The 22,737-nt window shown below is 60.5% G+C and overlaps 1 protein-coding gene across 1 annotated transcript in view; it reads right to left on the bottom strand.

Annotated features, from left to right (window-relative positions):
* LAMC1 (laminin subunit gamma 1) overlaps nt 1–3,683 on the bottom strand; it is a 46,838-nt gene extending 43,155 nt beyond the window's left edge. The window contains exon 1 of the mRNA XM_058668929.1: nt 3,210–3,683. Coding sequence (XP_058524912.1) covers nt 3,210–3,588 — 379 coding nt within the window. The 5' untranslated portion in view covers nt 3,589–3,683. The remainder of the gene's footprint in view (nt 1–3,209) is intronic.
* Nucleotides 3,684–22,737: the final 19,054 nt, after the last annotated feature.

The raw sequence follows: 22,737 nt of genomic DNA, 5'->3' as shown, positions 1-22,737 counted from the left end.
CCTGAAAACGGGGACGGCAGCGACAGAGCCAATGGGGGCCCACAGGCCACTTTGAAGTGGCAGACACATGGCAAAGTGGTTGCAAGTGGACGCTAGCGGCCCCACGGCCTCCTGGGCTCCAGTCCCTGCTCTGATTCTAATCCAGGTTTCTACCAATGGGCACGCTGGGGTGCCTGCCTCTCCCCCAGGAGAGTCTGGCAGCACTCCACCCCTGGCTCTGGCTTGGCCCATCCGTGGCTGCCGTGGGCATCTGCAGAGTGACCAGTGGTAAAAGAGTCCCCCCCGCACACATCCCCTCTCCTATCAAACTAGCAAGTCTCATGGGTCAGGTGCAGACCACAGGGACCCCACAAGGACGGAGGCCAAGAGGCCAGGAAGGGTCAGGGATCAGGAGCGAGCACTTGAGCCCTGGGCAGAGGTGGTGAGGGCGGTGGGAGAGGACACGGGGGACCCACTGCCCTGGTCAGGGAGGGGGGCTCGTGTGGCCAGGGCAGCTCCGCGAGCACCAGTGTCTGTCGGGGAAGAGGAGAGCCCAGGCCAGGGACACGGGCACGCCTCAGAGACTGCCAGCAGGCCTCCAGCTCACTCACAAGCCCCCGGCAGAGGTGTGAGACCAGCCAGTGGCTGCAGCACAGGGCCCGGAGGACCAGGAATGCAGAGTAGCTTAGCGATGCTGGGACCTGGCTCCCCTAGGTAGCTGGGACAGGCCCTGGGAATGCTACACCTGCCCCAGCCCATTAGGGACCACAGTACAATAGGGGGCGTGACCGCCACCCCCACAGCCCTCGCCCCGGTGGTGAGGGCACAGGCACCAAGCAACGTCAGCCGAATCCTTGGGAAGGCGGGAATGCGGGAAGGTGGGAATGCGGGAGGGGGAGTGGGAGAGATGCAGCCAACAGCAAACTCACCCAATCCCGAGGAAGACAACCAGCACCCCAGGATCGCACTGGATCAAGTCTCCCTGCCCCAGGGGGGTGGGGCAGTCTCAGAATTCTCCCAGAAGGCTCCCCCATCCCCCTGCAGCCGCTGCCCAAGCCCAGCAGGCTGCTGCCGCGCAGCGCTCCAGTGGGCTCAGATACAGCCCCAGCCAGATTTCTACAGACTAGCGGGGTCCCATGGGACGCACACATGCCAGGGAGGACAGCAGAGGACCTGCCAGGGAGGACAGCAGAGGACCTGCCAGGGAGGACAGCAAGGACCTGCCAGGGAGGACAGCAGAGGACCTGCCAGGGAGGACAGCAGAGGACCTGCCAGGGAGGACAGCAGAGGACCTGCCAGGGAGGACAGCAGAGGACCTGCCAGGGAGGACAGCAAGGACCTGCCAGGGAGGACAGCAGAGGACCTGCCAGGGAGGACAGCAGAGGACCTGCCAGGGAGGACAGCAGAGGACCTGCCAGGGAGGACAGCAGAGGACCTGCCAGGGAGGACAGCAAGGACCTGCCTCGGCCCTGACTCACGCCCACCCAGTCGCGCTCGGCCACAGCTCAGGCTCACTGCCCTGCTCATCCGCAGTCCACCAGTCTGCCGGGGGCCCAGCTGCCCTCGGAAGCACCCTTCTTTTGAGCCTCCCTGTGGTTAGAGGGAGGCACACCCATCTTCCATCCTCCTCCAGGGGGCTGCCTGCCCATCGTGGTGGGGGGAGGGTGCTGCTGCACAGGAGGTGGACACACACAGCCACACGGCAGCCTGGTGCCCTCTCACACACACGGAGTAACACAGGCCAGCTGTCCTACAACCCACACATGACCGCAGCACAAAACCAACAGACCCCCCGGCACAAGGGTGCCCAGCGGAGGCGGCTCACACAGCCAGGCGGCACAGCTCCCACCTTGGCACGGGAGGCTCACTGCACACGGCTGCCAGAACAGGCCGACCTTCCTGGCTGGCGTTCAGCCGGTGAGGGTGCCGGCACACACCGGCCTAATTTGTACTCGTAGCTGCTCCCACACGCCTCGGCCCCTCGGAGGGTCACGTGACCGCGCCGGTGGCGACAGAGCACCTGTCCCCACAAGTTCTGTCTGCACAGACCATACCCCCAAAACACAGCTTGTGAGCAGTGCCAACACACGTGTGTTCCTCCCGGCAGCCACCCTCGCGGGGTCTGCCTTGGCTCCCAGGCACGGGCTGCCCCGACTTTTGACTTTCACAGGCTCCAGGCGGGCGGGCCCACATGCCTCACTTGTTAGAGGGTATGTGAGCCGAGTGGGTGGGAGAGCTCATAGGCGCACAGGCCGTCACGGTGCTGGGCTCTGTGGGAAACTGCCAGGAGGCGGAGGGCGGTGAGAGGATGGGGGAGGACGGGGAGGGCCGAGGGCGGGGATCCGCTGAGCATCCGAGCCCAGCAATGGACGCTGGACGCAGGCCGGCCGCTGACCCCGGGCTCGCAGGCGTCCCCTGCGCCGGGGCGAGGTGGGCACGCGGCCCCAGCCCCTCCCTGCCCCTGGACACCACTGCCGGTGCCAAGGCGGTGGGGGGGCGGCACAGCAGCACTTCCGGGGCAGGCTTTCTCAGCTCACACCAGAGCCGGGTCACAAATGTCTGGAATGCCTGCTTCCAAGCCCACGGCGTCCCCAGCAAGGGCGCTATCGAGGCACACACATGTCCAAACGCGCCCGCCATCCCAGCTGGCTGGACCCTAAGCTGCCTTTCCACCTTCCCAAGGCCGGCGACCTGGTTAACCCCTGCCTGCCCTGCCGGCCCCGCCTGGCCCTTTCTTTGAAAAAGTCTGACTCTGAAAAGCGGGTAAAAATAGGACTCCCAGCTGAACACAGAAGCTTCGAGTCAACAGCCAAACAAAAATAACTGGGACATAACTCAAAAAAGTCAAGTTGGCCCAGGGCAGGAACAGAGTGGCTGGAAGCCCGGGCACCCGCCCTGAGGGTCCCTGGTGATGCTGGCCCCGGCTGGGAGGCCCACGTGCGGCCCACCACGGTCTCCCCCGTTTCCCCCCACAGGTCCCCAAAACCCGGTGCCGGGAGCAGCCCCTGAGCACGGCCGAGGAGGCCACCCCCCACAAGCACCGGGCGCCCACTCCTCCCGCCGCGAACCCGGGGCCACGCAGAGCGCGCGGGGAAGGAAAGCTGCCCGAGCGCGCTCAGGAGCCCGCGACACGGGCCGGCTGCGCCTGCAACCCCCGGCCCGGCGCTCGTGCCCCGGCGGCCGGCTCCCACGGCCCGCCTCGGGCAGGGCTCCGGGGGACCCCGCCTTACCGAGGTGCAGCGTGAGGTTGATGGCGCTGGGGTACTGCACGCCGGCCAGCATGGTCTGGCTCTGCCACCAGGTGGTGTCGGCCTGGTTGTTGTAGTCGGTGAGGAAGGCGGCGCCGTGCCGCAGGTGCGGCTGCGCGGCGTCGCACAGGTGGCAGGACTTGGTGACCCCGGTCACCCCGGTCTGCACGCAGTACTCCTCGGGCGGGCTCCCGCACGTGTTGGTGGCCACCACCGTGGCGTTGAAGGCGGCGTTGACGAACTCGGGCATGCAGCGCTGCGGCCGCCCGCGCTCGTCCGCGCACTCGTCCATGGCCGCCCGCGCGCAGCCAGCGGCCGCCGCCAGCACGGCCAGCGCCGGCCAGAGCGCAGGGGCCCGCATGTCCGCCGCCGTGCCCTCCGCGCGCAGCGCCCACCCGGCCGACCGCGCGCCCGCCCGAGCGCCGGGAGGAAGAGCTGGGGGTGGGGCCGTCCGGGGCGGAGGAGGAGGAGAGGAGGAGGAGGAGGAGGAGAGGAGGAGGAAGAGGAGGAGGAGAGGAGGAGGAGAGGAGAGGAGAGGAGCAGAGGCCGCGCCCGTCCCGCGCAGCCGGCGCGCGCTCGCTGGCTCGGGGAGGGCCTGGCGGTGCATGCCGGGAGGGCCGCGCGGGGTCCGGGGAGGGGCCGAGGGGGCGCGTCCAGGCGGGCAGGGGCCGGGTCCGCCAGGGCTGGCTCAGGCGCCTGGGATGCCGCCCCAGCCGGCAGGGGAGCAGGCATGTGAGTGCGTGTGAGTCAGAGAGGGCCTAGGAGATTATTAGGGCGAATGTGCGTGAGGATGAGTGTGGGGTCTGAGAGCAGGCCTGTCAGTGGGAGTGAGTGAGGTGACTGGGAGTCAGTGAGTGCAGGGGTCAGTGGGAGCAGGTGTGAACTGTCTTAGGGCCCAGAAGTAGAAATGGGTGTGAGTGTGACAGGGCTGGAAGTGTGTCAGGGGGTGTGAGCGTGTCAGGGTGTGAGCGTGTTGGGAGTGTGAGCATGTCGGGGTGTGGGTGTGTGAGGGCTGTGAGCGTGTCAGGGGGTGTGAGCGTGTCGGGGCTCTGAGTGTCAGGGAGTGTTAGCATGTGAGGGCTGAGCATGTCGGGTGTGAGTGTGTCTGGGAAGTGAGCGTGTCGGGGTGTGAGTGTGTTGGGAGTGAGTGTGTCAGTGTATGAGTGTCTGGGGAGTGAGCGTGTCAGGGTGTGAGTGTGTCTGGGGAGTGAGTGTCGGGGTGTGAGCGTGTCTGGGGAGTGAGTGTATCAGTGTGAGTGTGTCAGGGTGTGTGTCTGGGGAGTGAGCGTGTCAGGGTGTGTGTCTGGGGAGTGAGCGTGTCAGGTGTGAGTGTGTCTGGGGAGTGAGCGTGTCAGGGTGTGAGCGTGTCAGGGTGTGAGCATGTCTGGGGAGTGAGCGTGTCAGGGTGTGAGCGTGTCAGGGTGTGAGTGTGTCAGGGTGTGAGTGTGTCTGGGGAGTGAGCGTGTCGGGGTGTGAGTGTGTCGGGGTGTGAGCGTGTCAGGGTGTGAGTGTGTCTGGGGAGTGAGCGTGTCAGGGTGTGAGCGTGTCAGGGTGTGAGCATGTCTGGGGAGTGAGCGTGTCGGGGTGTGAGTGTGTCAGGGTGTGAGTGTGTCAGGGTGTGAGTGTGTCTGGGGAGTGAGCGTGTTGGGGTGTGAGCATGTCTGGGGAGTGAGCATGTCAGGGTGTGAGCGTGTCAGGGTGTGAGTGTGTCAGGGTGTGAGTGTGTCTGGAGAGTGAGCGTGTCAGGGTGTGAGTGTGTCTGGGGAGTGTGTCAGGGTGTGAGTGTGTCAGGGTGTGTGTCTGGGGAGTGAGCGTGTCGGGGTGTGAGTGTGTCGGGGTGTGAGCGTGTCAGGGTGTGAGTGTGTCTGGGGAGTGAGCGTGTCGGGGTGTGAGTGTGTCTGGGGAGTGTCAGGGTGTGAGTGTGTCTGGGGAGTGAGCGTGTCAGGGTGTGAGTGTGTCTGGGGAGTGAGCGTGTCGGGGTGTGAGTGTGTCAGGGTGTGAGTGTGTCGGGGTGTGAGTGTCAGGGTGTGAGTGTGGGGTGTGAGCGTGTCGGGGTGTGAGTGTGTCTGGGGAGTGAGCGTGTCAGGGTGTGAGCGTGTCGGGGTGTGAGTGTGTCAGGGTGTGAGTGTGTCTGGGGTGTGAGTGTCAGGGTGTGAGTGTCGGGGTGTGAGTGTGTCTGGGGATGAGGGAGTCTGGGAGCAGGGTCGTGGGGATGAGTGACAGGGCCATGGGAGTAAGGGAGTGAGCGCAAGGCTGAGAGGTCATGCGTGTTGGTGTTGAGTGTGTCTGGGCCTGGACCCAGGAGGAGAAGGAAAGATGGTGTCCCTCAGCCCAGCTCTCCACAGGACAGGGTGGGAGAGAGGCGCAGCACCCCTAAGCGGCTGGTCTGTGTCACATGGGGCCGCAGGACAAAGGATATTGTGAATAGAATGCAGGGTTTTAAATATTTATTAAATATCTGGATTCCACAGGGGGAGGGAGGAACACTGGTTCACTCCCAGAGGGCCGCAGCAGCTGCGGCTGAACCGAGCTGAGGCCAGGAGCTGCTTCCGGGTCTCCTACATGGATGCAGGGACCCAAGCTCTTGGGCCGTCCTCCACTGCTTTCCCAGGCCACAGGCAGGAGCTGGATGGGAAGTGGAGCAACCAGGTGGCTAGTTGGCACCAACATCCCGTGTCTCCCCAGCAGTGAGTCCAAACCCTGGGGAGCAGTCGGTCAGGAGATTGGTTGGCGACAGCAACAAGCAGGGGCCTGCAATGATGCAGGGTTAGGGCCACCGCATACACTGCTGGTTTTGAAGTTCATGTGTGAGAGTTTACTGCTTCTGAAAGTCAGCCTGGTTGAGGAATCCCTGAGCCTGTCGGACAGGATGCCCAGCTGCCGAAAGCCTTTAGGATCTGCAGAACGTGTAAAGGATGACTCGGAGGCTTAAGGCTGGCCCTGCAGTCCTGGACGGCGGGATCCATGGCGGGGTCATGGGTGCTGCACGCAGGGTGTTGGCCACCCGCAGAGCAGGTCTCCCTCGGGGGTCTGCAGGAGGGGTCCCCAGAGGCGGCTGACAAGGCAAGTCTGACGGAGGGGCAGGTGAGCAGGCAGGTGGCCGGTGGCCCTGCAGCAGGCTTCAGGATGTGTGACGCCATCGGCAGAACAACTTCAGAACCTGCATCCTCTCTCTCTCTCTCTCTCTCTCTCTCTCTCTCTCTCTCTCTCAGATTTGCTGATTTTTATTTGGACGGTATATTTGAGACAGAGGAAGATCTTGCATCCACTGGTTCACTCCCCAAATGGCTACGATGGCCAGAGCTGAGCCGCTTGAGAAACAGCACGGGTTGGCTCACGCTCGGGGGCTGTGGAGCTCACATGGGTGTGCAAAAAGGCTCTGGAAATGTACAGGAAGAAAAAACTATGCATGCATTTTTTTCAATATAAAGGAATGTTTTTTTTTGTTGTTGTTGCAAGCAATTTTTTTTTATTATTATTTAACTTCAGTAATTACATTGTATTATGTGACACAATTACATAGATACTTGGGTTCTCCCCACCCCTCCCCAAACCCTCCCACCATGGTGGATTCCTCCACCTTGTTGCATAACCACAGCTCAAGTTAAAGGAATGTTTTGTATGCGGGCAACCCACATGGGGTCCAGTTCCTGTCCCGGCTGCTCCATTTGCCGTCCCATTCAGCTCCCCGTGTGTGGCCTGGGGCAGCATCACAGAAAGCCCTGCTGCTCGTGCCACTGCACGCATGGGGAGACCTGCAAGAAGCTCCTGGCTCCTGGCTTCAGATCAGCTCAGCTCTGACTGTTGTGGTCACTTGGGGAGTGACCCAGTGGATGGGAGACCTCTCCCTGTTTTTCTCTCTCTGTGTAACTTTGTCTTTCAAATAAAAATAAATTAATCTTAAATAAATAAGAATAAATCCTACCCTTCTACCAATTATTTTCAAGGTCTCTGGTACAAACACAATGTTTAAGAAAAAAGGCAGTATTTCCAAAGGGGATGGAATCCCGCGCTGACTCCCACCCAACTCTCACAAGACCTCGCCGCACTCTGGCCTGAGCAGAACCAAGGCTGTGCAAGGCGGGGAAGACAAACGGGCGCCTGTGCAGACAGCAGGTCTGTCCGTGCTTAGCAGGCTGCTGCGGGTCCTGACTGTTAAAAGCAATTGTTTGAAAGCCAACGTAATTTTTTTTTAAGACTTGTGGGGGAAAATGTGCATTTGCAAGACAGAGAACGAGGCCTTCCACCTGCTGGATCCCCCTTCAAACAGCTGCTCAGCAGGGCTGGACCATGCTGCAGCCAGGAGCCTGGAACTCCACCTGCTCATCCCATATCCGGTGTGGGGTCCAAGCCCTTGAGCCGACATGCGCTGCTTTCTCAGGCTCACTGGCAGGGTGCTGGACAGGAAGCAGAACAGCCGGGATTGAGCCCATCTTACCGAGATGCCGCCGGCAGCCTAGCCTGCTGAGCATGATGGCAACCCGTCAAGGCGCAGTTGTTGGGCAGTTTTCCTCCACATCTGGTTGCGTGCCGCTTGCTGCAGCCTCTGTTAGGAAGGCACGGATTGTGGCAGGTACGGCTGCAAGTTACAGTGCTCTGACCCTCTGACTCAGGGCTGCAGAGGCAAGAACCCTCAGGGACTGTCGGGAGGCTCCTCCGCTTCCAGGGCACGGCCTGACAGGTGGACACGGGCTGCAAGGGCCCCTCAGCAGGTGCCCCAGGTGGACGGGCCATTGCTGGAGGACGGTCTCTGCTCACCCTAGCTTTCCTTACCTACCGGCTGTTCAGGAGCAGCCCTTTAGTTCGGCACGTGAGAGAGCCACATCTCACACTGGAAGGCTTGGGGCCAGCTGCAGAATCCCGCTCCCTGCAGGTGTGGGCTCAGGGACTGCAGCCCTGTCGCCCACCTGGGAGAGTCTCTTCCCAAGTGAATATGTGAATCTTTAAAATAGCAAGATGCTTTTAAGATCCTTTGTCACTGAGCAGACTCCGTTGGCTAGTCTGCACACATGCTCTGCCAACATACCGACACATGCGGAAAAGTGAGCCAGAGCCAAAAATAGCCGGTGAGCTGCCACCCGGGGCGCGTCCGTGAGATCATCACCAGGCCCCAAAATAGAACGTCACCCCAACAGCCTCCTCCCCATGCCACTTCTAGTCCTGTATCCATGCTGCCACGGTCCTGCTGGCCCCGAATGTCGTGTCTGTGGAGGGAATGCCTGCCGGTCGCCAGCTTGGGTTGTGACGTGTGTCCGTGAGGATGTACTATCCTGCCAAGTGGATCCACTCACAGACAGTCCCATAGTCCCTGGCGTGAGGCTGTAATGAACGAAGCTTCCGTGATGCGGTCAGCCTTCCTCATGCCTTGGAGGTAGCTGTTACACACATGCAGGCACAGGCAGGCACACGCACACAGGAGTGAGCTGCTGGCTCCCATGGACTGAGGCTGCCCAGGGACTTGGGCACAGCAAGGACCCCTGGGAGATGGAAGCAGAGCGGCGGGTTCCCACTGTTTCATGCGTCGTCCAGTCTAACCCCACAGGCCCCAGCCTCGTGCCTGTGAGAGTCAGGATTTCCAGCCTCAGGACAGTGTCTCCACTACCCGGAGGGCGGCCTGTGGCCACGGGCTACATGGCGGCTCTCAGGCGCTGCCCTGGCTCAATCCTGCCCCGTGTTCTCACTCTGGGAGATTGGCTTTGGCCATGTGGTGCACTGTGGGCTATGTGTCTTGTGAGGCACAGTGATGGCTCTTGCTCCCCAGGACTCAGCTGCAGCCCAGCTCTGGCTCCGAGGCAGCTCGCCGGCTGCGCTGAGGCCATGGGCGTCACAGAGGCCCTTTGTCCATGGCTCCCGCGGTGCCTCCACAGCGGCAGAGAGACAAGGGAGCCTTATGCTGCGGTGCCCCATGATGCCCCTGTAGCCGTGGCCCGTGGCCACCCTGCCCTCGGGAGCACATGCCAGCGTGCCCATGGGGTCCCCTGCTGACAGCCTGCTTCCTGGACCGCCTTCCCAGGACGGCAGGGGGCTCGGGCACCCCGACCCTGGGTCAAAGGTACACAGTCCGCAGCCAACCAGAGCAGACCGAGGTTGACTGTTCCCTTCTGAGGCAGGCCGCAGTCCGGCCCCTCAGGGCTCTGCCTGGCTCCCTGGTGGTGAGGCCACCTTGTCTGGCCCCTTCCTCAGAGCTAGCACTGAGCCAGCTATTCCGACAGCTCAGAACAAAGCCCCGGGGGGTTTAAACATTAACCGTTAACCGAATCATGCCGGGCAGGGCCCCTGAGCAGTGTGCGGAGCTGGCATGGAGCAGGACGTCCACCCCTCTGAGGGCACCATGCTCGTTCCAGCTGCCAGGTGAGGAAGCGCCTAGGGTGGGGTGTCGGTGCTGCGTCGTGCGGTGCTGTGACGTGGTGCCTTCCAAGGGCTGCTTTGCATGTGGTTGAATAATTGTTTAGTTTTTGTTGGAAAGGCAGGGAGGAGAGTCAGATCTCTTTTCCCGCCCCCACTCACGCCCACCACAGCAGCTGGGGCTGGAAGCCGGGCCTCTCCCAGCCCCGTCGGGGCACGCGGCAGGAAGCTGGGCCCAGCAGCTGCGCCTGACACACAGCCCGTTTTTTCTATCATGCCTCTTTCTGGCCTGCTAAGTTTCTTACATTTAAAAATCTGAAAGCACTTTACTGAGATCTTATTGTGAGTGGGGTATTCAGGCAGAAGTCTGCGCGAAAGTCCCCTAAAGTAAGTTAAAATAGAGCCAGATGGCTTCACACAGGCAGTCTTCCAGCCATTTGAAGATGAACTAACACTTCCGAGCAAGCTTTCAGAAAATGGAGAGCTTCTATACAAAAAGTGTAACCTTGCTATGAGCTCCATGACAAGCCTGCTTAGCGAGTGTGAGAGACAATGTGGGTGGGGAATGTGTCGCACTGAGACGGAAAATGTCCCAGGAGCAGCAGAGGCTGGACCAGCAGGGCCAGGTGAGGGGTGGCCCGCACGGCCCAAGGGCTCCAGAACTGCGTCTGTCTCACAGATCCCGCCGGCCTGCCGCCAACCTTGGCCGCCTGTGGAACAAACAGGAGCATGACGCCCTTCTGAGCTGCATCACCAGCCACCCTCACCGCCCCACAACATCGCGAGGAGCAGCTCCTTGGGGACCTGGCAAATTGGTGAGTCGGCCACAGACACACAGCACCAAGCCCCAACCCCACCGTGCGCCTCAGCCCGCCCCTGGGACCCAGACCTTCCGGCATGGTGAGAGGGACCGTCCTTGGGCCACAGGTGCCACAGGGGGCGTCCCCATGGAGGTGAGGCAAAGAGCCAGGGAGGGCACTTCCCCTGGCAAGTCGGGCTCAGCGGGCACTGGGCGGGGGCTGCGGGACGTCTCCCTGCAGAATGCCGGCTGAAGATGCATGTCCTGTGTGGGAGCAGGCCTATGTCACCAGGCCACCCTCCTGCCTGAGCTGATCGATGCCCAACAGGGGCTGCGGACAGCGGGCCTGCTGCCCACCAGCGGTAAAGAACATGGACAGCACCAGGCTGGAATCCAGCTGGGTGAGATTAACTCAGCCTGGACTCCAGCTTGTTTCTGGTTCCAGAAAGACAGAGTCACAGACACACACACACACACACACACACACACACACACACACACGGTCTTCCATCTGCTGGCTCATCCCCCCAAATGGTCCCAGAGGCCAGGACTGCGCCAGGCTGAAGCCAGGAGCCAGGAGCTTCCTTGGGGTCTCCCCTGTGGGGCCTAAGCACTTGGGCCATCTTCTACTGCTTTCCCAGGCACATTAGCAGGGAGCTGGACCAGAAATGGAGCAGCCCGGACACGAATAGGCACTCTGATGAGATGCCAGGTCAGCGTCACACGTGGAATGAACTTGCTGTACCACAGTGCCGGCCTGGTTTGCTTATTTCCAACAAAGAGTTTCAGTTGACTTGGGCTATTGCATGTCTTCAATAGATTTAAAATAACCTTGGACGGGGGGCCAGCGTCCCTCCCACCTGAGTGCCAGACAGCCCCTGAGCTCTCCAAGGCTGGCCCAGCAGGTCCTCTGGGCCCCTGGAGGGCCAGGCGTGAGGACTAGCAAGTGGCTCAAACCAGAGCCATTGTGTCCGCTCAAGGTGAAGGTGTAACTGAGACAGAAAGGTACAGAATAAACATGTCAATGGGGGGGGGTAGGAGAGGCACATTGCCAAAGTAACACCAACTTTAGATGGTGTTCCTCCTGATAGACCTCGGAAACACTTGGTCCAGGCCGCCCTGAGCAGCCCGGGGGAGGGGGTGGGGAGGAGAGCCTCTGACCCTACATTCAGCCCGGCCCAGCCTCGGGAGGAGAGCCCCTGACCCCCCGTCAGCCCGGCCCAGCCTCGGGAGGAGAGCCCCTGACCCCCCGTCAGCCCGGCCCAGCCTCGGGAGGAGAGCCCCTGACCCTGTCAGCCCGGCCCAGCCTCGGGAGGAGAGCCCCTGACCCCCCGTCAGCCCGGCCCAGCCTCGGGAGGAGAGCCCCTGACCCCCCCTCAGCCCGGCCCAACCTCGGGAGGAGAGCCCCTGACCCCGTTAGCCCGGCCCAGCCTCGGGAGGAGAGCCCCTGACCCCCCGTCAGCCCGGCCCAGCCTCGGGAGGAGAGCCCCTGACCCCGTCAGCCTGGCCCAGCCTCGGGAGGAGAGCCCCTGACCCCGTCAGCCTGGCCGAGCCCTATGGACGTCTGGGGAGTGAACCACACGGAAGACCTTCTGTTTGTCTAGCTCTGTCTCTCTGCCTTCCAAATAAATGAAAAAACATAAATTATTTTAAGAAATATGACGGAAGGACATTCGCACAATCACTGAGAAGTAAGATGAGGGGCAGCATGTCCTGGCAGCTCCCCTTCCAGCTCCCTGCTCAGGACCTGAAAAGCAGCAGAGACAGCCGAAGCCTTGGGCCCATGCAGCCACGTGGGAGACCCAGAAGAAGCTCCTGGCTCCTGACTTAACATCAGCTCAGCTCCGGCCCCTGCACTGTTTGGATGGTGAACTCATTGGTAGAACAGAGAAGATCTCTCTCTCTCTCTGTCTTCCAAATACGTATTTTTTTTAAGATTTATTTTTAAATTTTTATTGGAAGGGCAGATAATACAGAGAGAAGGGGATACAGAGAGAAAGCCTTCCATCTGCTGGTTCACTCCCCAAGTGAGCCATTCTGAAGCCAGGAGCCAGGAACTTCTGTGTAGCCCACGCAGGTGCATGGCCCCAAGGCTCTGGGCCGTGCTCGACTGCTTTCCCAGGCCACAGCAGGGAGCTGGATGGGAAGTGGGGCTGCCGGGACATGAACCAGCACCCATGTGGGATCCTGGCACATGCAAGGTGAGGACTTTAGCCACTAAGCTACTGCATTGGGCCCCAAATAAATCTTAAAAAAGGAAATGAGAAAGACAGAAAAGAAAGGAAGGGAGGGAGAGAGGAAGGAGGGAGGCCCATCTCTGCCTGCGCTTTGCTGTCTCGCTCACAGCCGCTGCAGGTGCCAGCAGTGACAGGGAGCTGCAGGCCATGGGCACGCAGAACCTCACCGCCAGCCGCAGCTCGTGGCCCCGGAGATGTCCCTGCCTCATGGAATGCCAGCGGGAGTGTGGGGTGTCGGGAGTCCGGGGAGAGGCGGAGGCCACAGGCAGCCCCCGTCCTGGAGAGGCCCCTCTGTGCTGTGACGATGAAAACTGTGCGAACGGGGCTCACCAGTGCCAACGCTGGCAGGTGCTAGCATGCGGGGCTGTGTGGGGGCTGGCAGGAAGGGTCATGAGAGGAGGGGGCCTGGAGTGAAGGGAAGGCCCAAAGATGCGCAGGAGGCCGTGCACGTCACCGGGTGAGGTGCATGGATCTCTTCTCAGGAGTGGTGAGCTGGAGGCAGCCAACCAGGTGGAAGATTGCCAGGAGGCCCGAGAGGCCGGAAACAACGGGCCAGCAGGAACGGAAGTTCTAACAGACACATCACACCTGCAGACATTGTCAGCGTGGGGGCAGGCGTGGGGGGAATCTCCTTGGAGGACAGAATGAGTGGGGCCAGAGCTGCGGTGTGGCCGGCTAAGCTTCCACATGGGCCTTGGCATCCCATACGGGCAACGGCTCAGTCCCAGTTGTTCCACTTCCCATCCAGCTCCCTGCCAACGGCCTAGGAAAGCAGCGGAGAGTGGCACAGCTCCTGGCAAGAAGCTGTGGTGTGAACTTGAGGCTTCCAGCCTGGGTGGCCCCAGGACTGGCGAAGCCATGGACAGAGACAGCGAGAAGCGACGGATGGCTGTGCGGCGACACTCACGTCAGCTCACACTTGCCTGAGACGTGTTTACCCCGAGCTAGCTTACAGCCCTGCTGGACGCGCCGTCCTGTCCCCCTCTCCCTGGGAGCCCTCAGGAGCAGATGGCCTGGACAGCGCCTCCCTGCTCTGCGCCCAGCCCAGCTCCTCTCGCCCCTGGACCCACGCTTGGCGCGTGGGCGCCCCTGATCAGCCCTGCTTGCTTCCTTGAGCCAAGCCGACGCATCTGGGGCTCGGCTCACATCCGCCTCAGGCCCCAGGGGAGGAGACGGCCTTTGTGCCGGGTAACGTGTGCAAAACAGAACAGCTTGGGATGAGGAGCTGGCTTTCAAAACATTTCACTGTGCTGTGGGGGCCCAAGCCGACAGCCTGTGTGTGCCAGTCGCTCGGGCTTGCGGAAGGAGCTGCTGGGTTGGGTTTTGTGGACTGTTCTGCCGTGGGCACTCCTTTTTCTATTTTCAACATGTGGTTGAATGGCAGAGACAAAGAGGCAGAGGGAGGGCATGTGAGAGCCAGAACAGTACACGGGCTGCCTCACGCCAGGAGCCTGCAGCGCGGCCAGGCTCCAGCCGGGGACCACGCGGTGGCAGAAGCCGCGCCCTGCTGCCTGCTGGGCACACCTGTGTCACAGGAAGACACAGCTGAAGTGGAGGAGCCCAGACACGCCGAACAAGACGCTGACGTGCCACACACCACCTCCTGTTCACCGTCCCAAAGTCCAGCCCTGCGGTGGTATCCCAGGAGCCTTGGCTTATCTGCAGGGGATCGCTCTGAGATAAGAAACCCGATCTGCTGTCTTCCCTGCTGAGTAAGCTGGTAGAAAGCTGCCTGACCTTTTCACAGTTAAGTCGTGGATTGTGAAACAGAGAGAACGTTCCAGTCTCTTTCTCTCTCGAGATTTAGTTGTTTGAAAGGCGGAGTTACAGAGAGAAGGGGAGAGGCAGGCAGGGTTTCCATCTGCTGATTCACTCGCCAAAGGCTGGGTCAGGATGAAGCCAGGAGCACCCTCTGCGTCGCCCAATGATGCAGAGGTCCAACAGTCGGGCCATCCTCCACTGCTTTCCCAGGCTCATCAGCCAAGAGCTGGACCAGGAAGTGGAAGAGCCAGCTCTCGAACTGGTGCCCATATGGGATGCCAGTGTCTCAAGAGGCCACTTGGTACATGTCACAGTACTGCTCCTTCCCACTGCACACCTCCGGGGACAGTCCTGGGCCCACTCAGGGCTGCCCTGGAATACACCAGGCCTGTCGGTGACATGTGGCCGTGCACGCCGGGCATGGACAAGCGCCGCCGCCCGCCCTCAGTGTCACAGGGCCCCCGGCCTTGCCTGTAGATCATGGAGGGACAAATGGGCCCAAGCTCCAGGCACTCCCGTGGACACCACACACGCAAGTTCACAAGTCGCCCGTGAGTCGCTGGGGGAGGAGGGAGGGAGCGGAAAGAGCCGAGAGCGTGGCTGTCCAGCCCAGCTGCTCCATCAGGCCGTTCCTCAGGGCCCCTGACGGGGAGTTGGTGTGAGGCAAGCAAGCTTGCTTCACTGAGAGCCTTGTTTATAGCGGGGAAGTGGTGGGAAGCTGGCCCTGGGCTCCGAGCAGCTGGATCCGTGTGGATGCTGGTGCATGGCCTCAGACAATCTCCGGCCACGTCATGCCTCAGTGGGCTCATCTGTAGGATGGGAGGAGTGGCTGAGGGTTAGACAAGTTGCACAAAGTGCTTGGGAGCGGCTGTGCCTCCGTAAGTATCAGCTATTGGCATGTCTGCCGCACCTCGCAGTCCAGTGCCTCGCATGTTGGAGAGGCAAATACTGTTGCAATTGAATTAACCAACACTTGGGCACAGTCCAGGACTAGACGTCACCTACAGCCACAGGCCACTGCATTTGACAAAGAAGAAAAGTCCGCAGTGATTTCGCCTTGTCGAGGAGTAAGGAGGGTGGTGGAAAGCAGGCGGTGGGTAGGCCAGGAGCTCCAGCAGCCGGGAGAGGGGGGAGGTCACGCAGAATCACGTGGAGCCCCCTCTGTTCCTCCTGAAAACCACACGGTGTGGACCTCGGTGTCCCAGCAGTGCCCAGGGACAAGGCCCTGGCAGGTGCCCTGTCTGCCGCCAGAGCACCAAGGGTTGGTGGCCAGTAGGCGACACCTGCCAGGCAGCTGAGTGTGCCGGGAAGCAGGGCAGAGGGCGTGTGCAGCTGGAGGCCGGAGCTGACGGACCAGCAGCTGGGCGCAGGCCTCGCTGTCGGCGCCACTCCAGTCTCAGCCCCACCTCAGACCCCCTTTCCACAGCACACTTTTGGGGAACAGTATCCTCATTATTCTCAAGTGAGATCTACAATTCACACATCCTACCATCACACGCTATTTTGAAAATCAGTGTAGCATTCCAACCAGGCCATGCAGGAGCAAGCAAAGGGATGAGCAGTCCAGTAATGTGCTGAGGCCTGGAAGGCACATGAGAAGCCCCTGGCCATGTCACCTTGGCCACGCGAGAGTCCCGTGGTCGTGTCTGTGTGTGGAATCACCCTGGCCACGTGAGAGTCCTGTGGTTATGTCTGTGTGTAGAATCACCCTGGCCATGTGTGAGGCCCATGGCCATGTCACCTTGGCCACGTGAGAGGCCCATGGTCGTGTCCCATGGCCATGTCTGTATGTGGGATCTCCTTGGCCATGGCTCAAGATGCAGGCACACATGGGGTGTGGTCTGGAAGAGAAGATGTTGCATGATGTGATATTTCCAAAAAGGACAAGACAACTGCTGATGCTAAAACTCTGAAGAGAACAATCAACATCATCCTTCATGGCTACTGTGCCTCCATGTCCTGTGTCCGCATGCCCAGTGCTGCTGACTACTGCGTGCCCAGTGCTGTTGGCTACTGCCTGCCCAGTGCCGCCGGCTACTGCGTGCCCAGTGCCGCTAGGAGCAGCTCCTGGTTGGCGCAGACAGATCTTGCACACAGCAAAAATCCGGGAACCGCTGAGTGCTACATGGATTCTACATGGTCCTACACAGTTCCTGCCTGGGTGAGGATGTCCCACGTCCTGTGCAAGACAGCCACTGCTCTGGCCAACAAATGCTGGCGCTGCCTTCACTTCTGTCACAACTGATGTCCCTGCAGGTTCCCTAAGTCCCCTGGAGAGGTGGCTCCAGAACTATTCCTGACCTGAAGAGCAGCAATCCTCATCCTACCCCCGACCTTGGCGTGGCAATCCTCACCTTGTCTCTACTCCACCTGACCCTGGCATGTTTTAAAGACAAGCAAGTCAGGGCTGCTCCAGCGCAGCAGGGATCAGACCAATGGCTCATTGGACGCTTGATGTCTGTTGTTATGAGCTGCAATCACTGGACATGGCTACTTTCCACGTCCAGGGACAGCGGACCAGGTGGTGGATGGCGGGGACGCCATAGTGGTCACTGTTCCCCTGCAGGTGTGTGGCCCCTGCCAGCTCTCATCAGGGCGGCCTGTGGGACAGGAACGACCCCACATGCCCTCACCCATCTGCTCTAAATAGGAGGCAGGGTCGTGCTGGGACTGATTGTACTGCGGCACCAATGTGCGTCCTGGGTGGGTGCCAGGCCCCTAACTCCCGGGTCCACTTGACAGTGACCCTGGCAGGGGGAGACCTGCGCCCAGCCACGGTCTCCCAGGGCGGGGTCGTGGTTCTCTGCCTTCCCGGAAGACAGAGGTGGCTGAAGGGCGCCAGTGGAGGGTGTCGCCCATGGGCAGGGCCTTGGGAACAATGTTGATGGGAGAATGAGTGACACATTAGTGACGGGATTTGGATAAGCCCTGGGGATGGATTCCTGAGGATTTGTGCCATCGGGGTATGACTGAGGGGTTCCCCACCCTGCTGCCCCCTTGGAGAGGTCTCTAATCTGATACACTGGTGGCCTTGGAGGGTCAGCCAGCCCCAGCCCAGTCCAGCCCCTTACACTGATGGCGGCGTTAACAAGGGCAAAGAAGCCGCACCAGCCATGTGTGCTGAGGGCATGCCTGCTGCGGGAAAGCGGGGCCTGCTCTGGCAGAGTGCCCGCGTTCAGCGCCTGGCTCGGGGACCCCACTCCGTGTGCACGTGCACCTAGGCCTGGATCCCTTCCACCCACGCAGGCAAGCAGGGTGAACCTCGGCTCCAGCTTCGGCCTGGCCAGGGATGTATGGAGTGAAGTCGGAGACAGAAGGTCTCTCTCCCTGATGCTCCTTCTAGCCCCTAACCCAGGGTCCTTGGAGTCAGAGCTCCGGGGATTCCCCGCCCCCCAACCTCTCTGCTGTTTTTAAAAAGTAGATGCCCTGCTCGCATGGTTCCAGGTGGCAACACAAGCGGCCAAGCTTTAGCCAGCAAAGACAGGAAAAGGGAGAAGCCCACTGTGTTCCTAGAGTACAGACCTGAGAGGGGCCATGTGCAGGGCCCCGGTGGGCGGGAAGAAGGCAGACATGGGTTAGAACATGGGAGCCCCTCACCGCCTCACACACTCCTGCCGCGGCATCCGTACGACGTTCCTTCTGTCCAAACAATTCCCTTTACAAAGAGGAGAACATGGAGCCACTTCTGCTGAGAGGGGCTCATCTCGCCGCATGCCTCCGTCCCCCCGCGGCCGGCCTTGGAACGGCTGCCTCTGCCTGGGAGACAGGGCAGGGATGGCGTCTGCCACAGAGGGGACGGAGGCCTGGAAACCGTGGCTGACCACAGCCACTCTGCATTCTGCTGGTGCAAGGACGGGGATGACAGTGGCTCCCTGCGCAGGGTCTGTAGTAGAGTGTATGTGCGCACGGTGACAGGCAGGTGTCCTCCCGTGGGGACGGAAGGCTCACAACTGCCATGGTAGGCTGAGAAGGATGGGGGGTCAGGTGGCCTGGGCGGCGACTCAACCAACAGAAACTCCCGAGAACCAGCGGAGGAGCCAGTGGCTAAAGCCTCGCATGTACCAGGATCGCATACGGGCCCCAGTTCATGTCCTGGCAGCTCCACTTCCCATCCAGCTCCCTGCCTGTGGCCTGGGAAAGCAGTTGAGGACAGCCCAAAGCCTTGGGACCCTGTACCCGCGTGGGAGACCTGGAGGAGGCTCCTGGCTCCTGGCTTCAGTTTGTTTCAGTTCTGGCCGTTGTGACCATTTGGGGTATGAACCAGCAGATGGCAAATCTTTCTCTCTGTATCTCCTTCTCTCTGTATATTGGTCTTTCCAATAAAAATAAATAACTCTTTAAAAAGAAGAAGGAGGAGGAAGGAAGGAAGGAAAAAAGGAAGGAAGGAGAGAGAAAGCAGCCTGGTCTTCCGGCCTGGGAGCCAGGCTGTATCAGAGCAAGCCTGCCATCATCACACGTTGGACCAGCTGGCCCTGAGGGCCACATGCCAGGCCTGGGACCTGGACTTCTCCCACACGTCCATCTGCTGTGATCACCATATGCTGCTAAAGCTCAATCAGACAGGACCAGGGGCACAGGAGCTGCAGCGGGGAGGGTGTGGGCCCCACACCAGGGCTGCACAGTGAGAGGTGAGAAGTCTCCGGTGTCTTCCAGACTGGGCAGCACTTGGTGTGTGCGCTGCACATGGGGGCCAGTTCTCTCTCCTCTTCCTGTCCCTTGAATCTGCCTGGGGCTATGGAGGCTGCTGTTTGCTCCGCAGGCACTGAGCAGCACATGGGGACAGACGCAGCCACCAGGGTTTTGCAGTGAGGCTTTCTGCATGTACGTGACCAATGGGCATGGGGAGTGGGTGTGGGAAGATCGGAAGGTACATGCTGGGTCACCAACACACCTCAGGCTCACCTGGAGACAGCCAGGCCGGCACTGTCTGAGAGATGGGGTCTGGGACTGAGTGACCCGTGGGAGGTGCTTCAGTCCCTGGGCAGGCAGCTCTGGGGAACTGCGATTATCCTTACTCGTCACATGTGTTCTAGGCATCCACCGTAATGCCAGGAAACAGCTATGTGCCACAACCTAACAGGTGCAGCAGGTCTACAGGGCCAGCTGTGCATGCCACAGTGGGAGGACGGTCTGAGCTGCAGTGGGAGGACGGTGAGTGCTGCAGTGGGAGGACAGTGCTGTAGTGGGAGGACAGTGAGTGCTGTAGTGGGAGGACAGTGAGTGCTGCAGTGGGAGGACGGTGAGTGCTGTAGTGGGAGGACAGTGAGTGCTGTAGTGGGAGGACAGTGAGTGCTGTAGTGGGAGGACGGTGAGTGCTGCAGTGGGAGGACAGTGCTACAGTGGGAGGACGGTGAGTGCTGTAGTGGGAGGACAGTGCTGTAGTGGGAGGACGGTGAGTGCTGTAGTGGGAGGACAGTGAGTGCTGTAGTGGGAGGACGGTGAGTGCTGTAGTGGGAGGACAGTGCTGCAGTGGGAGGACAGTGCTGCAGTGGGAGGACAGTGAGTGCTGTAGTGGGAGGACAGTGCTGCAGTGGGAGGACGGTGAGTGCTGTAGTGGGAGGACAGTGAGTGCTGTAGTGGGAGGACAGTGAGTGCTGTAGTGGGAGGACGGTGAGTGCTGCAGTGGGAGGACGGTGAGTGCTGTAGTGGGAGGACGGTGAGTGCTGTAGTGGGAGGACGGTGAGTGCTGCAGTGGGAGGACGGTGAGTGCTGTAGTGGGAGGACGGTGAGTGCTGTAGTGGGAGGACGGTGAGTGCTGCAGTGGGAGGACGGTGAGTGCTGCAGTGGGAGGACGGTGAGTGCTGCAGTGGGAGGACGGTGAGTGCTGTAGTGGGAGGACAGTGCTGCAGTGGGAGGACAGTGCTGCAGTGGGAGGACAGTGAGTGCTGTAGTGGGAGGACAGTGCTGCAGTGGGAGGACGGTGAGTGCTGTAGTGGGAGGACAGTGAGTGCTGTAGTGGGAGGACAGTGAGTGCTGTAGTGGGAGGATGGTGAGTGCTGTAGTGGGAGGACAGTGAGTGCTGCAGTGGGAGGACAGTGAGTGCTGTAGTGGGAGGATGGTGAGTGTTGCAGTGGGAGGATGGTGAGTCGAAGGCCTGGAGCTTGTGCTACTCCCACCCCACTAGTCCTATGTCACAACCTGATTCTCAGTGAACAAGACGGAGAGGTGGGGCCCTTCTCCCCTGCAGGGTGATTCAGCCGTGAGCGCAGGGAGCCCTTGGCATGGGATTGGGGTCCTCAGGAGCAGGTCTGAGGGCGGGGCTTCCAGCCTACAGCTCGGGCAAGCTCCACCTCCAGCTCCACTGAACACCTGGCTCCAGCGTCTTGCCACTGCCTCTCAGGGAATAGCAATGAGAGCTGCAGGCGCTCAGCTCCTGCTGGCCCCTGGGCATCCCCCAAGTCCCCTGGGGCAGGGCTCACCCTGACTTTCCTAGGCATCTGGGGAGAGAACCTGAGATGGAAGACCTTTGTCTGTCCTGTCTGTGTGTTTCTGATAAATGAAATATGTTTGTTCAAAGAGAGAAGATATCACCCACGATGCATAAAGCTGGTTCTCACCAGATGGAATTCTCTGCACCTTGCCTGGGGTCTCCCAGCGCGAGACCCGTGCTCAGGCCGCTGGCTAGGCACGGGCTGGAGACTGCAGGCTTCGGCACAGAGCTGCCTGCGAAGGTGAGAGGTGTTATCTGGTGTGATGTAGCACCTGGAGGGACCCTAAGCCCGGCACGGGGAGGAGGCAGGGTTGTCCGGAACCCCAAGGAGGCTTCCAGCAGGGCTGTGATCAATATTTACATCCTGTGGCCCAACAGTTCGTGCTATTTACACCATGCCAGCACAGCGCTTGGCTGTCGCCTTGGCAACCAGATGGTGGCCGGAGGAGCGGAGATGCGCGAGTAAACTGATACCACAGCAGGTCAGCGAGAGGTGACAGCAGACAGCCAAGACCTGCGGGGAGCTGGACACACTGCAAGCACATTGCTGAATGTCCACAACGCATCCCCCAACCTCCCCAGGAGGGACAACTCTGCCACTTCGCCAACCAAGTCCCCACAGGGGACCCGTCAACGTCCACCTGTTAACTCTGGAGAAAAGAAGCCTGAAAAATGCTTAGTGTCGAGACAGAATACAGAAAATGAGTGTTCCACTCAAGATGACGGAAGGAAAGGAAACAAAAGGCTTCCCAGCAAGTGTCAAGAAGGGACTGATGAGGCCAATGATGGAGTGAAAAAGACCAAAGACTGCTCAGGGGACGTACGCTGTGCGCACTCGGCCCAGGTCAGGGGCCGTACACTGTGCACACTCGGCCCAGGTCAGGGGCCGTACACTGTGCACACTCGGCCCAGGTCAGGGGCCGTACACTGTGCACACTCGGCCCAGGTCAGGGGCCGTACACTGTGCACACTCGGCCCAGGTCAGGGGCCGTACACTGTGCACACTCGGCCCAGGCCAGGGGCCGTACACTGTGCACACTCGGCCCAGGTCAGGGGCCGTACACTGTGCACACTCGGCCCAGGTCAGGGGCCGTACACTGTGCACACTCGGCCCAGGCCAGAGGCCGTACACTGTGCACACTCGGCCCAGGGTAGGGAGCCTGCAGGGGAGTGGCCCTGGAGACAGTGTGCCAGCTGGTGGAACTCTGACCATTCCTTGCTGAGCTCTCGAATGTGCTGGAATTGGTGTCAGCACACCTGGAAGAAAGCTGCAGGTTGACGCCACTGTGGAGTGGAGGCGCTGGCATCGCATGTGACAGCTCGACACTCAATGCCCTGTCCTGGTCCAGAAAGCCGGGATTAACACCACCATGCCGTAAGGAGGCCCTAACCACTGTGACAACACAAGAGAACGTGAAAGGTAGGTGTGGAAAATTTCAAAAAGATTGTTATTTGTAGGCAACAAGTGCTAATAATAATTGCTTGGAAAATGTGATGGAGAAGGGCCGGAATTGTGGCGTAGTGTGTGAGGCAGAGACCTGTGGAGACGGATCCCACATGGGCTGACCTGTCCCCACCACTCCACTTCTGATCCAGCACATTGCCAGTGTACTGGGGAAGGCAGTGGAGGGTGGCCCAAGTGCGTGGGAGACCCAGAAGAAGCTTCTGGCTCCTGGCTTCAGATCAGCTCAGCCCTGGATGTTATAGACACCTGGGAAGTGAACCAGCAGGAAGAAGACCTTTCTCTTTCTCTCTTTGTCTCTAACTCTTTCAACTAAACCAATAAACCTGTTTGGGACCAGCACAGCGTTATAGTAAGCTAAGCCTCTCATACAGGCCCAGCTCCCTGCTTGTGGCCTGAGCAGGCAATGGAGGATGACTCAAGGCCTTGGGCCCTGCACCCTTGTGAGACACCTGACTCCTGGCTTCAGTCGGCCT

The sequence above is a fragment of the Ochotona princeps genome, chromosome 10 (assembly GCF_030435755.1).
Source record: "Ochotona princeps isolate mOchPri1 chromosome 10, mOchPri1.hap1, whole genome shotgun sequence".
Taxonomy (NCBI): Eukaryota; Metazoa; Chordata; class Mammalia; order Lagomorpha; family Ochotonidae; genus Ochotona; species Ochotona princeps.
The sequence above is the reverse complement of the archived record's forward strand: the minus strand, read 5'-3'. Positions and strand labels throughout refer to the sequence as shown.